The sequence below is a fragment of the Lissotriton vulgaris genome, chromosome 3_1 (assembly GCF_964263255.1).
Source record: "Lissotriton vulgaris chromosome 3_1, aLisVul1.2, whole genome shotgun sequence".
NCBI classification, from domain to species: Eukaryota; Metazoa; Chordata; class Amphibia; order Caudata; family Salamandridae; genus Lissotriton; species Lissotriton vulgaris.
In genome coordinates this window covers 545,934,788-545,957,317 of record NC_141689.1, presented here as the reverse complement: position 1 = coordinate 545,957,317, position 22,530 = coordinate 545,934,788, and the positions used below count along the sequence as shown (strand labels likewise).

Sequence of the window (22,530 nt, the reverse complement as noted above, 5' to 3'; positions counted from 1 at the left end):
GACTTTAGTACTAAATTCAAACAATAACACATTACGCCGATTTCTTTTGTAATCCATGCTACATACTGCTAGAGTGTTGCTTAGTTTTAAAATGTTTGTATGTTTTGCAAAGCTCAATATTTTGTTTGCATTGTAGGCCTGAAGAGAAAAACATCCTTGAAGCTGAAGAAGATGTGGAGGAGGAAGAAAGCAATGATGGTCCTCTCCTCGTTCCCCGGGTGAAAGTGGCAGAAGATGGCACCATTATACTTGATGAAGAGAGGTATTGTAAAACATTGATGAAGTAGCACATTTAAAGAGTTTGGATTTGGGTCTACAACCAGAGTTCTCTGTAAAAAAATATGGGTTCTCCACCCCGAGCTACAGGACAAAGGCCCTCATACTGTGAGCTGTGAACACTCAGTGGCCTCTTTCAGCCAGTAACTGTCTTTTACGTTTTTAAAAGCATGGAGTTTTCTGTGACCTCATTGATATTTGGCTGTAAAGTACATAGGATTTAAAATCAGCATGACGGTGACAAGGAAACCTGGAAAATACCTAGTGAACTAGAGAAAATTATACCTTTAGAGCTGGAGCTCTGTAAAGCTGAGGCAGAGAAGAATCACTTGTTGACAACACCATATGATATAATTGATACATGTATACGAACTGGATATTGTCAACCTTTTCATAGGGAAGGAGATATGGAAAGCAAGTGAATGCCCTGACTATTGAATTATGAAACCCCTGGGCTCATGAGCACACCAGGAGGCGGGGATGTGATCACTCATGGAGGGATTAGTGAAATATCAGCACAAAGTATGCATTTATTATACTCCCAGGCAATTTATCTAACTAATGTTGAAATAAGTAAGTGTCTGGTGAGACTTGGCTGCCTTGTCTTTAATCAGAATATTGAGACTATCTGGAGGAACCATTAATTGTGTAGAATTGCTGTTAGTTATCTCTGAATTGAAGGTTTGTAATTGCAGATCTGATCGCCATCTAATTTTGCAAACAAAAGAATGGAATTTTCGTAGATACATTTCTGGGAGCTTATATGGATGCCCTGACTGTTACAAGACACTGCAGATTGTGGTTCTTACAGCCCTTTATCAGCGCTCAATACTGATGCCAAATGCTGAGTAAAGCCATAGCAGATAGGCTGCTGAGAGTAGTTAGTTCATTAAATCACTTTAATCAATCTAGATTTATCCCACAAAGAAACATGATGCTATATTTGAGACACCTTGCACATGTTAAAAAATAATTCCTAGAGAATGCCAGGAGGAAGTTTGCCACTGCATCACTTGACCTGGCAAAGCATTCACCACAGTCTGAAGGAGCTTTCTTTTTGCTGCTTTGCATCATTATGTATTTTGCCTAAATAAATTCATCTGGATAAAGTTACAACGTATGTCACCAATGGCATGGTTGAAAACTGAGTAGATTACATCAGAGAAATAGATGCTAGAGAGGGGCAACTTGCAGGGATTCCCCCTCTCATCCAACATATTAGCGTTGGCTCTGAAGCCGCTAGCAGCTGCGGTCAGATACATGATGCATGAATGGGAAGTATGAATAGGTAAATACCACTCACATTCTCATTATACACTGATGATGAACTGGTGTACATTTAGGAACCCGAGAAGGCTCCAATTCATCTGTGAAGTGAGCTGCAAAGGTCTGCGGCAGACTTGGAACTAACCAAGAAATGGTGCAAGTCTCAATAATTCCCGATCAGCACTCTGAAAAGTGTGGATATCTCAGGATTCCAGGATTTAGGCTTGCCATGGGAGGAGATGGTGTTTACATCCCTAGGTATAACTATTGCACACAATGGGTCTCAAGCAAGCTTCACAATTCTGGGCCACTCTACCTTTGTCATTAACTGGACGGACCTCGCTTGTCAAAATAGTTATTCTGCAATGCCGTTTTTCTCTCAGAGGTCATGACATGCATGGTTCCAAAAACAACGTTCTTTAGTCTTGACAATGTAATTTCCTCTATATAGTGACTAATTATGGACCTCAAAATTAAGCTTGCGGCCCTGAAAAGACCCTGTTATGAAGGTGGCACCTGTCAGGCTCCTACATTCTGAATCCTCAGGTTCGTATTGATGCTCAAAGGGGGCCCACCTCTGGACGGCTCCAAGTCTGGCAATTAATGGCACACAGACTATTGGGGTAGTCGAGCAGGGGGAAGGAAAGGGTAGGGACAGCAGGAAAGGAGATCTGAGAAGGATACAAGAACACAATATGAGCTCAGCGTAATGCAAGTGATGGCTCAAAGTCAAAAAGGCAATAACTGAACTGATGCACAAAGCCTACCACACCCACCTGAAACATAATCCAGGTGTAGAACGCATAACAGAAGAGAGTAGAGGGTGGTGCAGGATCACAACATGTAACTAATAAAAGACAAAAAAAAGAACACACATTGCAAATAATCTTAGTGGTTTGCAACACTGTTGTACACGTATAATGGTTCCCCCTGCTACACCTACCAGATAAGCACATGGAGTGAGGCCCGATATGCCTAGTCGTGGAATCGACACACCCTCTGAGGTATCTCTCTCCTATAGATATAGCGTAAGGAGAACAAAACAAGGAAACGTGAAGGAGTGTATCTGGATGAGGTAACAATAATAGTCTTGCCCTTATCCAATTTGTGAGTATGCTAGTGTTTGTTAAAGGGGATACAATACCACTAGCAGGTCTGCCATAAACAATAAAGGTTTACGTTAATCACTACAACACTGCACAACTTAGTCAACAGTTTGTGTTTTTTAGGGGAATCCAGGCCCCTCAAGAACCAAGGGCTTCCAATGCCCACAATATGGAAAGGTGGCAGTTACCTCCCGCATGAGAACCCAGGTAGGTAGTCTCTCCAACAGGGGGGGAGAGGGGGGTGGGGGGGTTAGCCGTAGAAAGCGGGCTCAGGAAACACAGAGGCTCCTCTGCAAGAGACCGGTGAAGGTGGTCTCTGCCAACAGAGGAGTCACAACAGCAGAGGTAACAGCGAGGTTAGAGAACTCGTCTATCTTCCTCAATCGGTGGCGATACGATAGACTGTGCTTGCGCAATCTTACCACCCAGGAGTCCGATGTCCCCAGGAGAAGTCTGCTATGGGCATTCCCAGAATTATCGGCAGTGAATGATTCTATCCGCCGTCCATAACCTTGCAGCTTGCGTCGTGTCAGCGTCATGTGCGTCGTGACTCGCGTTGCATGCTTGGAGTTCTAGGCGTGGAGGTGTGTCCATGGTGCTCGACACACATGCAATGGGCAGTCAGTGTATTACCGGCATTCAGTTTCTGACAGAGCATTCCCCTCCTGGGGATCACGGACTGCCAGACGGTTTGTCCGGATGCAAATGATGGAACTTCGCCACCAGTCTGGGCACATGTACCACCGAGACCGGCTCCCAAGAGTCTTCTCTGGACCATAACCCTTCCATGGCACCAATTACCACAGCCTGCCACGCACCCTTTTGACGTTCAGAATACCCCTGACTTCGAACACCTGTTCATGCTGAACCCATATGGGCATGGGGGTTTTCTTTACAGGAAATCCGGAAATGAGCCGGCAACCGCAGCTTCACTGCTACCGGGTTTATGTGTTTAACCACATTATATGGGCCTATGAACTTGGGATTAAACACACTGTGCTTTTTGAACCTGATATGTGTGGTCGATAGCCACACCCATGCCCTGCTTTTGTACACATGACCAGGCCTACGATGTTTGTCTGCCTGGGTTTTATACTTTTCCTTAGCTCTCATCAGATTGTTACGTGCCGTTAGTAGGGTTTTACGCATATGTGCTAGCCTCTCGCGCAAATCAAGGAGCTTGGTGCTGGTGCTGGGAAGTATCAAGGGAGTGAACCGTGGGTGGAACCCATACGTACAGAAGAATGGTGTGTGTTGTGTTGATGATTGTCTGGGAAAGCACTGAGGATATAACAACGCAACTTACTGACAATACTTTTTCTCAGTTCGCGGAAATTACAGAAAATCAAATCCAGGACATCATCAAATCCATTAAGTCGGGTTCAGCATTGGATCCTTGTCCCCTGAAAACTCTCCGCCCATTAATGGACACCGTGGTTCCAGTCATAACTCAAATTTGCAATCTAATGTTCCGCACAGGAATTTTCCCTAATCCTTTAAAAAAGACCTTACTGAAGCCACTACTGAAAAAATCTGGCCTAGATAAAACGGAGTTGAAAAACTACAGGCCTATAGCCAACCTCCCGTTTCTTGCCAAAATAGCAGAGAAAGCCATGAATACTCAACTTGCGGAATTTATCGAGCAACACCTTTTGCTCGATGAAACCCAATTCGGATTCCGCAAATTTCATGGAACAGAAACGGCGCTTATCAAAGCGGCGGATGACATCCGATTAATCCGAGACCAAGGAGGCGCAGCACTGCTAGTGCTTCTAGACTTATCAGCCGCCTTCGACGCGGTTGACCACAAGATCTTGGTCGACCGTGTTGAAAAGATGGGCGTGCAAGGCCTAGCAAAAAAACTACTGACGGATAGGTCCCAGGCAGTCACCCTAGGACAATTCGAGTCAACAGAGTTGTCCTTGCCATGTGGGGTACCTCAAGGTTCATCCCTTAGTCCGATACTATTTAACATCTATGTGTCGGACCTCGCTAGAACAATCAAAGCGCATGGGATGAACCTTACCTCATATGGGGATGACACCCAGTTGATTCTGGCCGTCAGAGATGATGGGGAAACAGTAGCGGAGAGTTTTAAAGCAGGCATGCTGGCTATCGGACAGTGGATGTCAGCAAACTGTTTAAAACTAAATTCTGATAAAACCGAGGTGGTAACCTTTGGTCATCTCAGCCCTAACTGGTCCCCAGCATGGTGGCCGTCATCTTTTGGAGCCTTGCCCAAACCAACCACGAAGGTAAGAAACTTGGGCGTAATTTTTGACGACAACTTAAACTTCATGGCTCATGCCAACCAGACGGCCGCCACAGCGTTTTACAAACTAAGCTTGGTTAAGAAGATCCTTCCTTTTCTCCCCAAAAATGTTGGCAAGACATTAGTTAGCGCCCTCGTCCTGTCAGCATTAGATTATTGCAATGGCCTGTTTGCCAAAGCCCAAATTAGGATCATCAAGAAAATGCAGACAGTACAGAACGCAGCGGCCAGACTTCTCTCGGATATCCCCAAATTTAAGCCTATAACTGAGACCTTGAGAAGCTTTCATTGGCTCCCTATCAGGAATAGAATTAAATTCAAAACATTGTGTATTCTTTATAAATCGCTACACCAACAAGCCCCTCAATTCCTGAGAGACCACCTCATTCCATATATTCCTTCTCGGCCACTCCGTTCAGCTAAGCTGAACGATCTGGTAGTACCACGGATTAAATTAGTCAACTGGGGAGACAGACGTTTCCTGGTTGCCGCCCCTAAACTTTGGAAGGCACTTCCTCAATCCATTAGATCCAGCCCAAATCTCTTGTCATTCAGAAAGAAACTGAAGACATGGTTGTTTAACCTCTAAGAGCCAGAAGCCAAGCATAGGAGAGTTCACAATAGTACAGCGCCGAGACGCCTGCGGGCATTTGTTCACTCTTAAGAAATGTTAAAAATAAATAAATAAAATACTATTGTAGGCTATCTCAGCTACCCACAACCAGTCCACCCATGCATCAGTATTAGTGCTGACGTAGCACCTGCGGTATTGCTCGACGGTTTGATTCAGCCTCTCCATTCGGCCATCAGTTTGGGGGTGGAAACTCATGGAGAGGGAAGAGGGAGTTCGGAACACCAGATCTTCCAAAAGCGCGCAGTAAATTGGGCCCCTCTATCGGACACTATGGCTTGGGGAAGGCCATGGAGTCGAACTATGTGAGTAATCAGCAGTTGAGCCAGTTGGCTTGCTGTGGGCGCTTGCTTGCACGCGATGAAATAGCCCATCTTGGATAAATAGTCAGTGACTATCACAATAGCTGTTTTTCCCTGATCCTTGAGTAACCCCACAATGAAGTACACCAAGAACCTTTCCCACTGTGTTTCGGGCGTGGGCATGATCTGCAGCAATCCCTGTGCTTGCCTGTAATCTGTTTTCATCTGGCTGCATGTGGTGCAGTCCTTCACCCCCGCTACGGCGTCCGGCCAGACCGTGGGCCACCAAAATTGTCGCAACACCCTCTCCAGAGTTTTTACGCCCCCCATGTGTCCTGCGCTCAGAAGATCATGACACCAAGCAAACACGGTTTTCGGTAGCTATTCGGTAGAAAATAGTGTAGAAGCTGAAATAAGAAATAATACCACACATACAACTCTCTATCAGCACAAAAGATAGCAAGGTTTATTGAAGACCAACAAGCAGTGGATTAACGTGCAGCACGGAGACATCAGCAAAGTCACTGAATGTCAAAAGGGGTGACGTGTCTGACCGTTTTTAGAGGCCCAAACCGCAAAGGATGTAGCATCATAACATACGTGTCACAAATTAAGCATAGTTCATTTGACCGATTAGCAAGGGCCTAAGCAGTTATATACCATTTAAGGTCTGAAACATAATGTTGCGGACCACGTGACCAAAGCGGGCAGCTTCTGGTACTTTCCACTGCAATGTAAGATATAAGTCTGGTGCTTTTCCAGTTAATAATTGCAACATAATAGTAATGACCAGAAACATATTGCGAAATGAGATATGTTGAAATGTTCGTGCCTAAGCAAGCATCTTCCCTTGCCACGTATCTCTTTTGAGCAAGCCTTGCGTTACTAAAGCTGTTTCTCGGAAGCCAAGGTACAAGCGTTTAGTGCAGTGAATATTATGTCAACTTAACATGACCTAGACTCTTATAGCATTTGGTATCATAAAAGAAAGATGGCTTCTACATTGCCCCATCTGATACCAAATCACTATCTCCTAACCCCTCACCTCCATCTCCTCTCCTTCATCATCGTCATTGGTATGGTGTTCGTGAGGACCATGCCATTTATTATGGGGCATACAGCGTGCACAGCAGGATACAAAGGCTGTGCAGGATGCCGGACAAACCTGGATCATCACGCAGAGTGTTATTCATACTGTGATTATTACAATAATCCCTTCCAATATCCATGATCCCCAGCTTACTAACCATATCATTATGTTTGCCCACATGCTTCCTGTATGTATGCCGTGGGCTTCGTCCCTAATGTCTTTCATCTTGTGTATTGCATCATCTATATTACGGCTGTTGTCCGGTATATACGAACAGCACACCTGCTTGATGACGTGGCAGACTCCTCCCTCTTTTGGCCAGAATGATGTCTAACGCAACTCTCTTCTGCATCACTACGGCCCTCATGGCTGTCAGTTCTTCAGTAATATTTCCCAACCCTGCTGCTGTTTAGTCAGCTAGGTCCTCAATCATTTTTGCAAACTGATGTATTCTCTGTGTGGTTTAGATCACTTCTGCACCAGGGACCATCATCCCAAGACCTGTCATCACGTTGTCTGCCCATTCTGGCGTCCTCCTAACTCACCTTGGCTGTTGGCCTCAGTGTGTGTACACTGTCGTAAAAATGTGTCATTTGTGGTATGATGGAGGCAAGATAACATCCTGGGGGCAGGTAGAAGTATGCCCATCGGCCGCAGACAAAAAAAAGTCCCTTGAAACCCACTTGTCCAGGTGAAGACTGCTGATCGTTCTTTCTTATCCGTGACAGCTTTGTTGTGTGTGTGCAGTTACTTTCATCCACAAACATTGAAGGTGTTACTGTTGGTGTTACTGAATCTTCTCCTCTCGAAATCTTGAATGCTAAATCATTCCTTTTATTGCATTCCCTTAGTCCCTGCTCACCCTTTGCTAAATTTGCCATGCTGCATCCAAAACTGCATTTCTTCCATTCTTCCCTTCCCATCAGTAGCTTTGTAAATGTGCATGGTTCTCCAAAGGGGGAGGGGCGCACTAACACAGCTTGCTTGTTAGGTGTTGTTCCTCTGAAATTTTGAATGCATGATGATGCAATGAGATTTTGTTCTACCCTAAACCTTGGCACTTTTACCTCATGTCCTTTGTCCCAACTATTCCTGTTTTTCCATATCCAATTCCTGGTTGTTTTGTCAAATGTATTCGGTGTTGCCTGATCTCTTTTTGTTGCATGTTCATGTATGGCACCCGCTGAGTCTTAGGCCTTGCAGTTCCCGGTCCTACTGCCATCCCCTTCCCAGGAGCTGCAACAGCTATGGACATGTTATGCTGCCCGAAAAGCATGTCGCGCGGTAGGACACAACCCACATACTTAGAGACAGGTAGGACATGGTAGCTCATGCTGTTCTATGTGTCCTTTGGCAAGTGTGTGCAAATAGAACATCCAGATATGTTCATTATGCGTACATACATTTTTAGCATTTCAATGTATTGATTTCCATTATATTTGTTCCACAATTCCCTTTCCCCTCCTTCTTTAATGCCAACCCCTTCCCAAAGTGTCTTCGTTTTCAAAATCTATTTTTCTTTCATCATTAGTCACATTTTTATCCCCCTGCCGGCCATTGATGAATGGTATTTCAATGTCTTTTGCAATTATTATTATCAGCGCAGTCACTGTTAACCCTGGGACTGGTGTCAATATTGCTCCTAACACTGATGGCCATCTTCTCTCTGTTCTTCTCGTACTTGGCATCGTTCCTTTCTTTCACTTGTTCAATTAATGTCTCTGATAAGGCCAGATCCGATCTCTTCTATTGCATAAATCACGCAATCCAGAATGCCAAGGCGTATGTCTGCGATATCTTGTGCTGTTGTTTGATGTCGAAAAATGGGGAACGAAGTGTCTTGCAAGATCAGATCTCTTAACCCACTCAATAGCAGAGGATTTGGCACAGTCAATTCCAGCACACTATTTAAGTTTATTCTGGGACACAATAATCTTATATGAATTATTCGTTGTGACTCTTCTACTCTCATTTGTATAGAACTAAGCTTCCCGATCTTGTTGCTGGCATTTGTCGTAATTGCAACTCTAACTAGCGGGCTCTGCACCTCCTAGGGGTCTATTGGTGCAGACGCCAGTCAACCATTTAGAAGAAAATGTTGGTGCCTTGATGGTGTACTGCCAGAGGTTACTAGCACATGACAGTTGGCACTCTATTGGAAGGCCGTCGGTACAGTCGTCTTTAGAGGGGTGATACCCATAGGCCTGGACTTATTGTGCGCAGCAAGTGACTGCCTCTGGTATCTTATGTCTTCTGTTTGAGGCCTCACCTCCTCCGAGCAGGTAATTGCCTCTTACTTCCCGCTGGTCTTGTCTTGCGTGGTGGATCGAAAGTTGTACTTGCGCGGTGCCTCAGATGTCGCTGGTGGAGCCCATTCTCTGCTGTCCGGTCCTTCTGCTTTCTTGATGTGGGAGGTGTGAATCCAGGATTTGAGCCCTTGGCACTTGACTGCTGTTGCTGTTGTTAGGATGATCTGGTGTGGTCCCTTCCACCTTGGCTGGAAGCAGTGTCTTCGGGTCTGGATCTTTACCCAGAACCAATCACCAGGCTGCAGGTCATGTGGAGGTGGAGTTGCTGCAGAACCTGGCGGTGAAGATAACGTAAGTTCTCAGTTAATTTCTTGCAATAACATAAAAGCAGGTAGTCTGGTATTGATAGTGGAGCTGTGGACATATGGCCTGCAATGTTCATGGGGCGGCCAAATACTATTTTGTGGGGGCTGAGCTTTGTTACCCTATCTGGTGTGCTTCTCATTGCAGGTAGGGCTAGTGGTAGTGCATCAACCCATGAAAGTTCAGTTGATGCACACATTTTTCCAATCTTATTCTTCAACACCCCATTCTTCATCTCCACCGCACCCGCTGCTGGTGGGTGATAGGTGCAATGTAGTTTTTGTGTGACCCCAAGCCCCATACATATTCCCCCTATGACATGGGAAATTAACGCGGGTCCGTTGTCTGAGCTCAGAAGGGCTGGTATTCCGAAGCGTGTTATAAGTTCCTGAAGGAGGCATTTAGCAACAGTATACGCATCACAGTGCTTTGTTGGGTATGCTTCCGTCAACTTACTAAAGATGCACACGATTACCAATACATGTTTGTACTTGTGGGTGGGGGGCATGCCAATGAAATCCAGCTGGAGGCTCTCAAAGGGTCTGTGGGACGGAGGAAAATGGCCAGGTGCAGTTTGTGTACCCTTCCCAGTATTGTATTATGCGCAAGCGATGCACTGCCTGCAAAGTCTTTCTGCTATTTGGCAAAACTTGCAGTTGTACCAGCATTGGGAAAATATTCTGATCATACTGTCCCTGCCAACGTGTGAGGGACCATGAAAAAGGCGTGCCCAAGGAAGGGAGCATGGATGAAAGTAGGCATATTTTCCCATTTGGTCCTGTCCGTATTCCCTCTTTTGTTTGCACACACCCACCCTTTACCCACTCCTCCTTTTCATCTTTCTCCACTTTGCTCTGAATGTGTGTCAGATCAAAATGTAATGAATCATTCATAGCCTCTGTGTTATTGTTGTGACTTATTATCTGTACCATAGCTAGCTGACAGCCTGTCAGTGCTATTCTCTTTGCTTCCCCATCAATAAATGCGTTTCCTTTTGACACAGTCTTTTGATGAAGTGTGTGCTGCACATTTGATGATAGTCACTTTTGATGGTAATAACAGGGCTTGGAGAAGGTCACTTATCAATTGGGCGTGTTGTATTTGTTGGCCTGCTAATGTTAGGAATCCCCTCATTGACCACAGCTGGCCAAAATCATGGACCACTCCGAAGGCATACTGGCTGTCTGTGTTTATGTTTGCTCTTTTCCCTTCAGCCAATGTGCATGCCCTCGTTAATGCCACGAGTTTGGCTGCTTGTGCGCTCTTGGCATTTGCCAGCCTTCCTCCTTCCAGTAGTTTATTAGCTGTGCCCAGTGCATAGGAGGCCTGCAAAGTTCCTTTGTCATCTCGAAGAAATGACCCATCTACAAACAAGTCCCCTTGTGTATCGGGAAGTGGTGTGTCTTTCAAGTCTGGGCGCACCTTCGTGTGTCTGTCAATGACTAATGCACAATCGTGAAAGGCATCATCTGATTCTAGATCATCCAGCTCGTGCTCTGTTGGCAAAAGCCATGCGGGGTTCAAAGTGGTGCATCTCCTAATGGCAATGTGTGGTGCTAACAATATCAAATCATACCTAGTAAGTCGTGCATTTGTTAGGTGCTGAGTCTTAGTGGACATGAGCAGTGTGTCCACCGCATGGGGAACGTGCAAAATCATTGTGTGTGCCAGCACTATGCTCTCAGGCTGTTCTACTGCTAATGCTGCTGCAGCCACAGCTCGGAGGCAAGGCAGGATTACAGAGGCCACTGGGTCTAGTGTGGCTGAGTAGTATGCCACTGGGTGATAGTAGGATCCGTGCTTTTGACTTAACACCCCCAGTCGGCACCCTCCCTTCTCATGGCAGAACAGGTGGGAATCTTTGCTGTAATCTGGGAGGCCTAGCGCTGGTGCTCAGCTTAGTTCACTTTTGAGTTTGTTGAATGCCTTGTCACAATCCGGTGGCCAAGGTACCACGTCTGGTATCTCTTTCTGTGTTAATGCTTGTAATGGCTTTGCAATGAGGGAGAAATTCGGGATCCAATGACCACAGTATCACGCCACCCCCAAAAATGCCCATACATCTTTTTGTGTGCGTGGTCGGGGAAAGTGAGTTATCGTTGATATCCTGTCAGTGGTAGAAACAGGGTAGCGTGGTGCGGAGCTTGTAGGCTAAACTTAAAGGCATTGTGTAATACATCTGCGCAGCACACTCGCAGGCGACACACCGGACACACTACAAAAGAGACTCCACACCAGGTGATGTGAAAATAACTTATTGTATTAAGACAACACGCTGTAGAATGTAATCTCAGGTACAGATAAACTGTGGCAACCGGCACCGGGGAGCAGTTCACAGGTGGACTATTTACAGGGCAGGGCCAAACAGGCCGATGCCAGAATTATCACCAGCACATTTAGAATGAAAGTAAGTCTCAGTAGTAAACGTAAAGCAGCCAGTACCTCCTGGCAAGATCAGGCACTTAGCCACAGTGCAACTAGCCTTAAGCATAAACATAAAGTATCACATGAGACATCGTCATGAGCATAAATGCATGAGTCCTAGGCCCAGTATGCATAAAACCAGCAGTGCAGGCCTTAGGGAAAGACCGGTATTATTAGCATGAACATAACACCTGAGGCATTTCAATCGGCACATGAGAATGAAGTGTAAAACATAGTAGGCATTCAGTCCGCACCTCAGTTGCATCAATAACATTTGCATAAAACAGAGTATGCATAAAAACGCTAGGCCCAAACCTGAGGCATAACTGCAATCTCATGGGTATATCAGCATAACCCTAGGATTTAATAATCCTATCGTTAGGTATACTCATGTGCCTTAGGCATCACGAGGCAGAAATGCATTAACCATAGATCGCATAAGCAGTAGGCCGGGAATGAAAAACATTAGGCACAGAACCAGTAGGCATGAATCACATTAGTATCAATCAGAGTAGGCCTAAACATATGCTTGGGGCCTAGCACATTAGGCAGATTAGGGCCCCAACAATTCCTTTATGCATATAAACACATTAGCCTGCGGCATCTGGTTGGCCTGAATCCATTAGGCGTAACATATACATCTCTTCTGCATCACATGAGGCCTAATCATAGTAGCTCGGCATAAACCACATTATCAGGTATCAGCACACTAGTATTAGGCCTCAGCAGGCATGAATCTGAGGCGTAAATGCAATATCATTAGGATGAATGCATAACATAACATTACATAACATAACATAACATTAGGCACACATCCTGAGCGTGGGCCATAAAACATGTGAGCATAAATCACATTAGCATGAAAAGATTGGGATAAAGCATGGGCAACACCTTAGGGATAATCACATTACCACTGGTATTACTTCATACCATCAGCATAGGGCCTAATCACTTGAGCTGTTAGGCATCTTATTAGCACAAGTACCATTGCATAAACAATACTGCAGGCATAACTGTAGGCATGACAACCTCATCAGCCTAAAGTAGATACTTGTACAAAGGCCCTTCCCAGGAACGTTGGCAGGACACCTCCTGTAAATACACTTGGGCATGAAATCATTAGCATGAAGCAATCCACATGAAAACAGCAGGCCACACCACGTGACTCCAACAATGCACAAACTGGAGCCCCCATTCCAGAGACTCTCATGCAGAGGAATGCCCAACTGTGGCAACTGCCCACTATCCTGTGGGGCAGCTGTGCAGAGTACAGCCAGTACCAGTAACGTTGGAGTCCCCTCTGGGACTCTGAACTCCAAAGTGATGTGGCTCACAAAGCACTGTTGCCCACAACGTTGCAACTGCCCACTGTCCAGCCGGGCAGTTGTGGAAAATAAATGCAGCGCTGTCCGTGGGATGCAGGACTAAGAGTCCTGGGGGCTGGAAAACAGTTGTAGTACTTCACGAGGCGCTAGATGCAAGCAGAGCACAGTCAATGCAAATATAGCACTCTGGCAGCACAGCGCTGCAGGACCCACGCAACATCTTTTTGGAGGCAGTGCTCACGAGCCCCTAGATGGCTCACAGTCCCAGGGTCCCACTTGAGGCAGTAGCGCCCATGCTCCTCCCCTCCTTGGAGTGAAGGCACCCAGAAGATAGCGCTCACGAGGCGCTAGGCGGCAGGAAAGTTCTGAGGGGCTTGGATAGCGCTGCAGCCCTCACAAGGTGCGAGGCAGCAGGAAGAGCCCAGTGACTCCAAATATAGCGCCCACGAGGTGCTAGGGGAACATGCAGGGGGACTGCCTCACCAGACGTCAGCTGTAGGATCCACGCTCCTTCTCTCTTTGGGGGTGGAGATATAGCGATATGACAGCACCGCACTGCAGGCGTCAGGTCCTCCTCTGGCAATCAGGAAAGTAGTGCCTCCCAGGCTTTAGGGAGCTGGCGAGGATCCAGAGTCCCACACAAGAAAGTAGTGCCAGCTAGCTCAGAGGTCACTAGAAACTTTTTCGAATAAACAAGAAGGGATTCGTTTCTGACAACCGCATAAACATGACAACTTTGTTTCCCCAAGGTAAAACTGATCTTCAGAGTCGTGGAAACAATAGATAGATATTTTACTCAGTCAATCGTACATGCTTCGTTTCACCAGAGGTGCAGAGAAATAGAGAGACAGGCGTTTTCAATAAAAAGTATTTATTGAAAAGTCTTCTTTCTCATGCAGAAGAAATGAACTGCTACAATCGTAATACTGGCTGTAAAGTATAATGCGTACAGCAGGAAGAGTATTATAAAATAAGACTGTAAAAGCATGGTATGGTTTCTAAGCCATAAAATACATACATTAATAAATAAAGACTAAAAGTACTCCAGTGGTGCTCTAAAATACGCCTACTCCGATGTACCTAACCTAAGTCTAGTACGAGGGAAGAAGTAATTTTGGTGTAGCATAAGTTTAGTTTCTTTTTGCCAAGAATCTATCGAAGATTTCTCTTGGGGTCTAATCAGCTCTGTACCTTGGCTTAGAATGAAGGAGGTCTGGTATCTCTGTCTTGGGACTCCCAACAGCCTGCAAGGGTAGCTTGGAAATACTGGAGCTGGATTTCTCGGCGAGAGAAAAGACAGCGTCTCCCTCAGTGCATCTGCTGGAGGGTCGCTTCCTTCGGCACTTGCTGCAGCAGGATGCGTCTGGCAAGTAGATAGTCGAACTGCTCCAAACCACCGTGTGTTTGCTATGGCAAGTGTAGACCTATTTATACCTTGAAGGTCCCGAGTTTGACGGAAAGTTCGACATAATAACGTCATCAAAGAGTCTCAGTTCTTTGAAAACTCCATGAGTTCTTGGACAAGTCAGTAATCGAGCAAGGGGAAGTCCCTAACTGCTGAGGCAGAGTTTTCCAAGAAATCGTTGTAGATTTTCGGAACTAGTGGAAGTAGCCATGCCGTACTTGGACTCCATGAGCTATGTCTAAATATGGTTATGATTTAATATGCCTATATAAGGATATGGTGATTTATACCTATATAAGGGCATACATCAGGAAAATTACACTAGGGTCCTAAAATGCTATACAACACTGGCAGAGTGTCCCCTCTCAATCAAGTCCACGTTCAGTCTGAGCACATTGAGGCACAGCCCCCCTTCATATACACCCCTCACCCCACCTACCAGAAAGAGCTAGAAGATCCCTGGCAGTTCCAGTCTCAACTGTCACTGTGGGGGAGGTGTAGAGCACCTTGTCACTGCAAACACTAGACCGCCAACCTACCGCAGGCAGGCGGCACAAAGCACACAGCAATGGCGTCCATTTTAAAAGAGACATTTCTTTCACTGGTGAAAATAAACCTCTGCACACCATTGCGCAGCATTTAATCACGCACCTACAGAAAAAGGGTACGGGGAAAGGCAAAAAAGTTCTGGGTGACCCTGCAAGCTGGGCCAAGTCCAACACGACCCCCTCCCAGCCAAAAGCCAGGGTAGACCAATCAATGCCTTGATGGGCTTCCCTGCTTAGCGCGAGAAAACATGGACACGGGCCCGCATCTGCAGGGGCACCCACAGTTTCTCCGCCACTCTGGACCCAAGTGTTTCCCTCAACACACCCTGGACTAACTAAGCCACCCCACTGGTACTCTCTAGTTGGTTGCGGCCAGGACCGGCCCCTAGGCCATCCAGATGTCTCAGGCCCTTGCCGCCTCACAGAGTGGGTGGGGGGGGGCAGTAGCCCCAGGCCCGTAGTACCCGTTGACCACTCTACTCCTCCTCTGTGCAGTTCCAAACTGCCACTGATCCTCCTACCTGGGGGCCTCAGCCTCAGGCTGACCAGCTGTCAGGGGCGATGCTCTCCTCCACCCTACCTCTCCTTCTCGGGTTCTGCCCTCTCCTCCTATGCGGGGCACCCTCAGACACCCACTCTCTCACTTGTTCAGGGCCGTGACCCTGCAACTGATCTACCAACCCGGGGTCTAAACCCTTAGGTTGCACTGATGCCGGAGGCGAGTCCTCCCTCCCTCTGCACCCCCTCCCAGAATTCCGCACCCTCCCGAATGGAGTAGTACCCCTGGAAGACAACTCAGGGGGGACACTGATTACAGACGTCCCTCCCGCCAGGTTAGGCATTAACTGTCCCTGGCCTCCCAACCCAGGATCTAAGCCCTGTGGCCGAGCCGGTGCAAAAGGCGAGTCCTTCCTCCCTCTGCACCCCCCTCCCAGAGTTCTGCACCCTCCCACCTGGAGAAGTACCCCTGGAAGTCAAACCGGTACGGACAATAATTACAGGTGTCCCACCCTTCAGGTCAGGCAGTCCCTGAACCGGGCATCCCAGCCCAGGGTCTAAACAATGTGACTGAGCAGACCCCAGAACCCCTGGAGCTCTGATTGCAGACGACCCTGGTTCTCCTGACACTAGGGGCTCCCTTTCAATGGACGGCCTATCAGGACAGCCTAGGCTCCCTACCTGGGGCTCCCTTATGGAACTCTCCAGGCCCTGAGACTGTGATTGGGGCACCTTAGGACATCTCCCCATCTCACTTCTTCTTGTAGGTAGGATGTGAGGCCCCACAACCCTCTCACTACCCTGGGACCTTGCTGGGCTATTCTGCACCTCTCCCACCTCGCTGGTTTGGAAGATGCCTGCACCCTTCCCTTCAAGATCACCCCCCAATGCATCCTCCGACTCTCTGGCACTCACCTCCTGTGCAAGCTCCCTGGGATTAGAGAGCCCACGTCAAACAGGTGGTGGCGCATCCTTGGGAAACAATTTCTGAGCATGTGCCCCCTGATAATTACATGGAACAGCCCTTCCCAATCATTCACTGCGCTATCCACTATCCAGTCTTCCAGTGCAGTCCAACACACCTCCACAAACTCCTCCTAGGACCGATAAGCCCAGTTTTTCACTGCCCTTGAACTCCAACCTGCCCCTGCTTCCTGGGAATCAGGCACGTCTCCGGGGCTCTGGGAGTGGGATTCCCTACACTCGATTCACTCTCGCTGCCACCACTGGATCCCACCCTCACTGGTGAATCCAGACTCCTGAAACCCTTCTGAGCTATCCTCTCCCTGGCGGCCCTTTCAGCCTCAGCCATCCTTTCCTGTGCAAGGACCTTTTCGGTCTCCAGCTTTTTCTCTGGCACCCTCAGCTGAGCTAGCCCCACTCCGAGCCTTTCCAGCGCCAGCTTATGCTCCCTATCTTTCCTCCTATCTACCCACTCTTCTGGGGACAGGGAAAGGGATGGGGCAGTACCCCCGGGAATGGACCCAGCAAGAGACTCCCTTTCTCCAGTATTAGGGTGTCTTTCATAGATTCACATGCTTTGATTATTCTCCGTTGTCGAAGTCGGAGTCCCACGGTAAATAAAATAGCAATAGAATACTAATAATAAATGTATGTAAAAACATAACTCATAAAATATACACTAGAAAAGGTAGTAAATACCAAGACATAATTCCCACATAGGAATAGATGGTAGAGAGAAAAAACACTTGTAACATATTCCTGTCATTATGTTAGTCCAAACTACAGCCAATCAGGCGCAAGCAACCCTCCAGAACCTTCTCCTCAGAGCTCATTCCGTCAGATTTTCTACCGCACGTCGTGTGAAGGGAGTCTCCCTGAGCTCTGCTCAGTTTTCTCAAATTCTTCTGTATTTTCTGTGTTTTCCAACATGTCTTCAAGTAAGAAGTCTTTATTTAGACCTTGTTCTTCTCCCACAAGAAGTGTATTTACTGTCTTTACCCCGACCATGAGGTTGACAAATGTAAAATTTGCAGAACCTTTTCAACTAAGACCCTTAAAGACAGGGAAGGCCGTCCCCTCCTTTGGCTTCAAAGACTTAAAGACAAGGATTCAGCACTTTCTGACGCAGAAAGCCTGGTGTCACGACTGTAGGAGAGTAGGGTCTGCAATCCTATGATCACCCAGATTTTTTGCTTTTGTTTCACTGGTTTACGACTTTCTCTGGCTGTGGGCCTGCCAATCCGACCCACAGCCTGGCTGTTCTCTCTCTAAATTACAACGTGTACCCTAGGTGCATTTACCAATTGGTACTGGGCCACCTTGTCAGACCCTGTAACTCAGGGCATAGGTGTACCCAGGGCCTACCAGGGGCTGAAGCATGTATTATGCCACCCCTGGCTGGCCTCCTAAATTTGACACAACTGGCTGCATGACAGCTGGGGCAAAGTCGTGTAATCACCCTTTGCTGTAGATATAGTATACCTATATCTAACCCTAAAAATGGACACACAGATTCCTATCAGTCACTCCTATGGCAGGCCTTGACAATCCTGAAGGCAGAGTGCTTGGAATCGTGTGAGATGGTGCTCTGGCATGAGCTGAGCCTGTCTGCAGCTTGCGGAACCAAGTCCTAATAGCTGTTCCATGATAACGCATACCATATACTCTTAAGTGCATTATAATCCTCGCGGTTAAATGCTATCTTTGGTATTGCTTTATCAAAACATGTCGAGTAAGGTGTCATACAAATTGGAATACTAACCCCTCGCCGATTCTGGCGACGGGGTTAGCATTCCACCCTTCTAGAGGGACACGACATGTATGTAACTGTGAACCCCGGTTAAAGTTAAACGAAGCCTCAGCTCCACAAAATGGATGCTGCCACCACAGACACGAGTCTGACCCCCTGCAGCTGGGAGTCCTTCCAGCGAGGGGAGCCTGGACAAAGGGTTTCCTGTCAGGGGCGGTGCTAGCACCATCCCAGACAGGGTTTTGTGTATCCTGGGTAGGCAGGGCTTTACAGGAAGGTGACTGCTGAGTGGCACCCCGGTGCTCACTACGCATAGGCCGGTCAGAACCAGTTCCAGGGGCACACCAGCCCCTGGCCTGGGGGAAGTCCGGCATGGGAGAGGGGTGTAACCACCCCCCTCCTAGTCCCACCCATAGGCAGGACCTAGTCACCGGGTCAGCCCCTTTTCTTAGTATAAAGATAGGAGCGGGCCCCCTGTTCAAGTTAGATCATCTTTGGAATCAAGACACGACTTTCTGCGAAAGGACTTCAAGATTTCTTCTTCAAGATTCTCCCTTGTGACTAAGGAGTAGTCACCCTGCATCCGCAGGCACCATCTTAAGAACACTGCGGTCTGCTGCAAGTCCTTCCTCAGGAATCCGACGACACAGCTCGACGAGACCCGGCTTCCCTGGCACCTCTGACCTCTACTCACCTCTACAGCCAAGCTGAGAACCGTGAGTGCGACGAGACCTCGAGGGACCGACGATCGCCAAGACTGCACGACTTCTTCACAACAAGCCCGCCGAGTGTCCCTCTGGTGAGTGCTTTGGGGTCCGAGAAGCCCCGACGCTGAGCAGCTCCAGCACCGAAGTACAGCCTCCCAGCATCTCCACGATCTGCGTGGGGCCCTTCTGCTTTTTGCTGATCACCGCGTTGTTTGGCTACTAGCCCGCTGGCTTGTGGCCTTCTGAACGACGCCCGACGACATCACTGCTGCTGGTCTGGTTGCTCCAGACTGGCCCTTGCTCCCTTCCAAGAGAGGAGCACCCCGGACTCTCCTGGTCCACTCCAGACGCCATTTTGAGTCCACCGCGTGGGCTTGAATTTGCCAAGGCTTTGTTGCCCAATCCTGGGTCCAGCGACGCCGACAGCTTCATCCATCGTGGGACAGCTCGCTCCTCCATCCTGGTCGCCGACAACGCCTCCTGGTCCGTGAGATCTGCAGATTACAGCGTCACCCACTCACCTAGTCGAGGTGACTACCATCCGGTGCCCTCCTGGTGCCACCTGACTACTGGCTAGTAGTCACGAATTTGGTCCCCTCTGCTTTCAGGTGTCATCTATCTTCAAGATCCACGCTTGGATCACTTCGAACTCTCTTCACTGGTCGCCTGCCAGCATCTTTCTTCCAGGCTCCTGGTCCGTCTACGAGGATTCCCGACGTCTTTTGAGACCTATGCAGCTGCAGCCCCTGGGCTAGGTAACTTCGGCATTTCGGTGCCCCAGCATAGCCTCACTATCCAAGGGTCAGAATCCACTTTCGTTTTCCTCCTACCAGGTCGGGTTCGCCCGAGAACACTAACTTTGTGAAATCTAGCTACCATAGACTTTGTCCCGCATCACGCGTGAGAGTGCACACTCTGCACCCGAGTCCCCTGGGTCTCCTAGAAGTAATCTAACGATTCTATAGTCAAGTCCTAGCGATTCCAAAGCCTATTAGTACTGTACTTACCTGCTAGTAATTTCGCATTCCACTTTCAGAGTATATGGTTTTCCGTGCCCCTCGGGCATTTGTATATACTGTGCTAACTTAAGTATTTTCGTAAGAGTTTTGTTTTGTGCTAAGTACCCTGTCCTCATAAAGATTACAGGGCTGTTGTGATTTTAATAAATACACTGTTTATTTTCATAACACTTGTGTGGTGTCCTTTCACTTGGTGTTCAAGGGGTATATGTGTGGTATAACAGCTGGCTTAACACGCCCTCTCGAGTCTTTAGCCTTAGACTGCTCGTATCCACGCTACTAGGATAGCTGGTCTATAAGGTTGACTTACAACCAATCATCAATAAGGGTTGCTGGACTGATACATAGTGTTCACTAGAATAGTGAGCACTGCATATCAGGCCACCTTCTCACAACGACCATCTAAAGCGCCTCTAAACGTTAGCAGTGTGCTGGATTTGCCTTCTCCATTCTTGAAAAAGAAAAAACTTTCTCTCTCTGTGGCTCCTGCGGTGTCCTCATCTCTTCCTGCTATGTCTACGCCCACGAGATCGGACTCTCAGGCGTCTGCTGCTTCTTCCCATCATGTTTCTGCCAAAAAACATGTCACATCGTCAACGGGAGCGTCGACGATCGTCCCGACGACGAGATCTGCCGTCTCCGGCTCGTCGACGGTGACGACGACATCTGCTTCTGGCTCGTCGACGGCAACATCGACGTCATCCATGTCGACGAAGGTATCCCTCAGTTTTAAGACTGTTTTGTCGACGATACCTATCGCCTCGAAGAAGACTCTCTCGTCGTCAGCAAAATCTTCGTAGACGAACGTTGTTAAACATGCCTCTTTGTCGACGGCGGCACCGTCGACGGTGGCCCCGTCGATGAAGCTGCCGTCGACGAAGAGGCATGTTTAACATCTTTTGTCTACGAAGATTTTGCTGACGACGAGAGAGTCTTCTTCGACGACGAGGCGATCGGTATCGTCGACGGTGCCGCCGTTGACGAAGCTGCCGGCACAGTCGACGGTGGTCCCGTCGACGGCGGCTCCTTCAGCTACGGCCTATGCCATCATCATAGTGACGTAAATAATTAATTTACTCTCTTAATTTCTATGCAGGTTAGTACTTAATCAATAATAACTCAATCAGAAGGAAAGAAAACAGAGTCCGTGGTGTTAGAGTTTCTAAGGGTTTTATTCCTCATAAAGGAATCAGGATATCATGTTCTGACCACCACAGGGGTGTCAGAAGGGATAGATGAGCGCGCTCTCGTTTATTATCAATACATAGCTTATATACTTGATTTTATACATAGGAATCAATGTAAGAGGCGTAACAGCTGAGAGAAGACAAGATAACAGTATACACGTGGTACTAGTACATCATAAAGAGGCGTAAACTAGGCGTGAACTAGAGGTGTGTGCTAGAAACGTCACTGATAGGTGACGCAAGTGGGTGGCACCAAGGGGTGGTGCTAACAGAATATTGCAATGTCAGCAGAAAGTCGGAAGCTTGGATGCGCGCGCAGCTGCATGACGTGTGATTGACGGGGTGCAGGGGACTTGACATTTACACTGACGGAAAGAGACAGAAGTCTGGCATGTCAGATCAACTTGTACTTCTATCATATCTGATATCTGATGTTTAGGAACTATACTATCTGGGCGAAAAGGTCTCTAGGGCAGAAGCTATTCTATGCTAACTGTGGATGCGTGTATGAGCGCCTGAGTGTCTACATGTAGAGCGTGGGGGCACGGGGCCTTCCTTGGAAGCATGGCAACGGAGGCTATGAATTACTTGCATTAAGACGGGTCGGCCCTTTGGCTCTGCAGCTGGAGAGGATGTTTACAGGATCTAGTAGGCAGGAATGTATTCTCGGGGAGCGGAACAGATAACTCGAAGGTTATAGTCAGTCTTGGCAGAAAGCAGGCTTGAGCTGAGCGCGAGGGGCCGCGCTGAAAGTAGGACAGAGTTCACGGGTACAGAGGTAGCCTGGGCAGAGTCAGGAGCCACAAAAGAGGTTCAGATGGCAGGAATTCAGGGCCTACTCTTGCTAGAGCAGGAAAAATACGAAAAGTGTACTACAAAAAGACGGTGGCATAGCATACTTAGGAACGGACTATATAATCCATTCATGATGGATCTGAAAGAGGACAAGTTAACGGTGGACGCAAATGTATTTGCGTCTTCATAGCTGGCACAGGAGGGAAGTTACATGCACTTTAAGCTGATACATGGAGTCGGTGGGGTACGCGCTAGGGAACACATCATGACCAAAATTTAATTTTCCTCATTCCCTCCTTGTTCCCTACGGACCCTTCATGAAATATCGATCCTCATGAATCGATCAGTTTGTTC

General features: G+C 47.6%; 1 protein-coding gene across 1 annotated transcript in view; it reads left to right on the top strand.

Annotated features, from left to right (window-relative positions):
* The window catches only part of BDP1 (BDP1 general transcription factor IIIB subunit), a 1,412,545-nt gene that overhangs the window by 73,768 nt on the left and 1,316,247 nt on the right, over positions 1-22,530 (top strand). Inside the window, exon 5 of the mRNA XM_086960808.1 lies at positions 137-262. Coding sequence (XP_086816934.1) covers positions 137-262 — 126 coding nt within the window. The remainder of the gene's footprint in view (positions 1-136; positions 263-22,530) is intronic.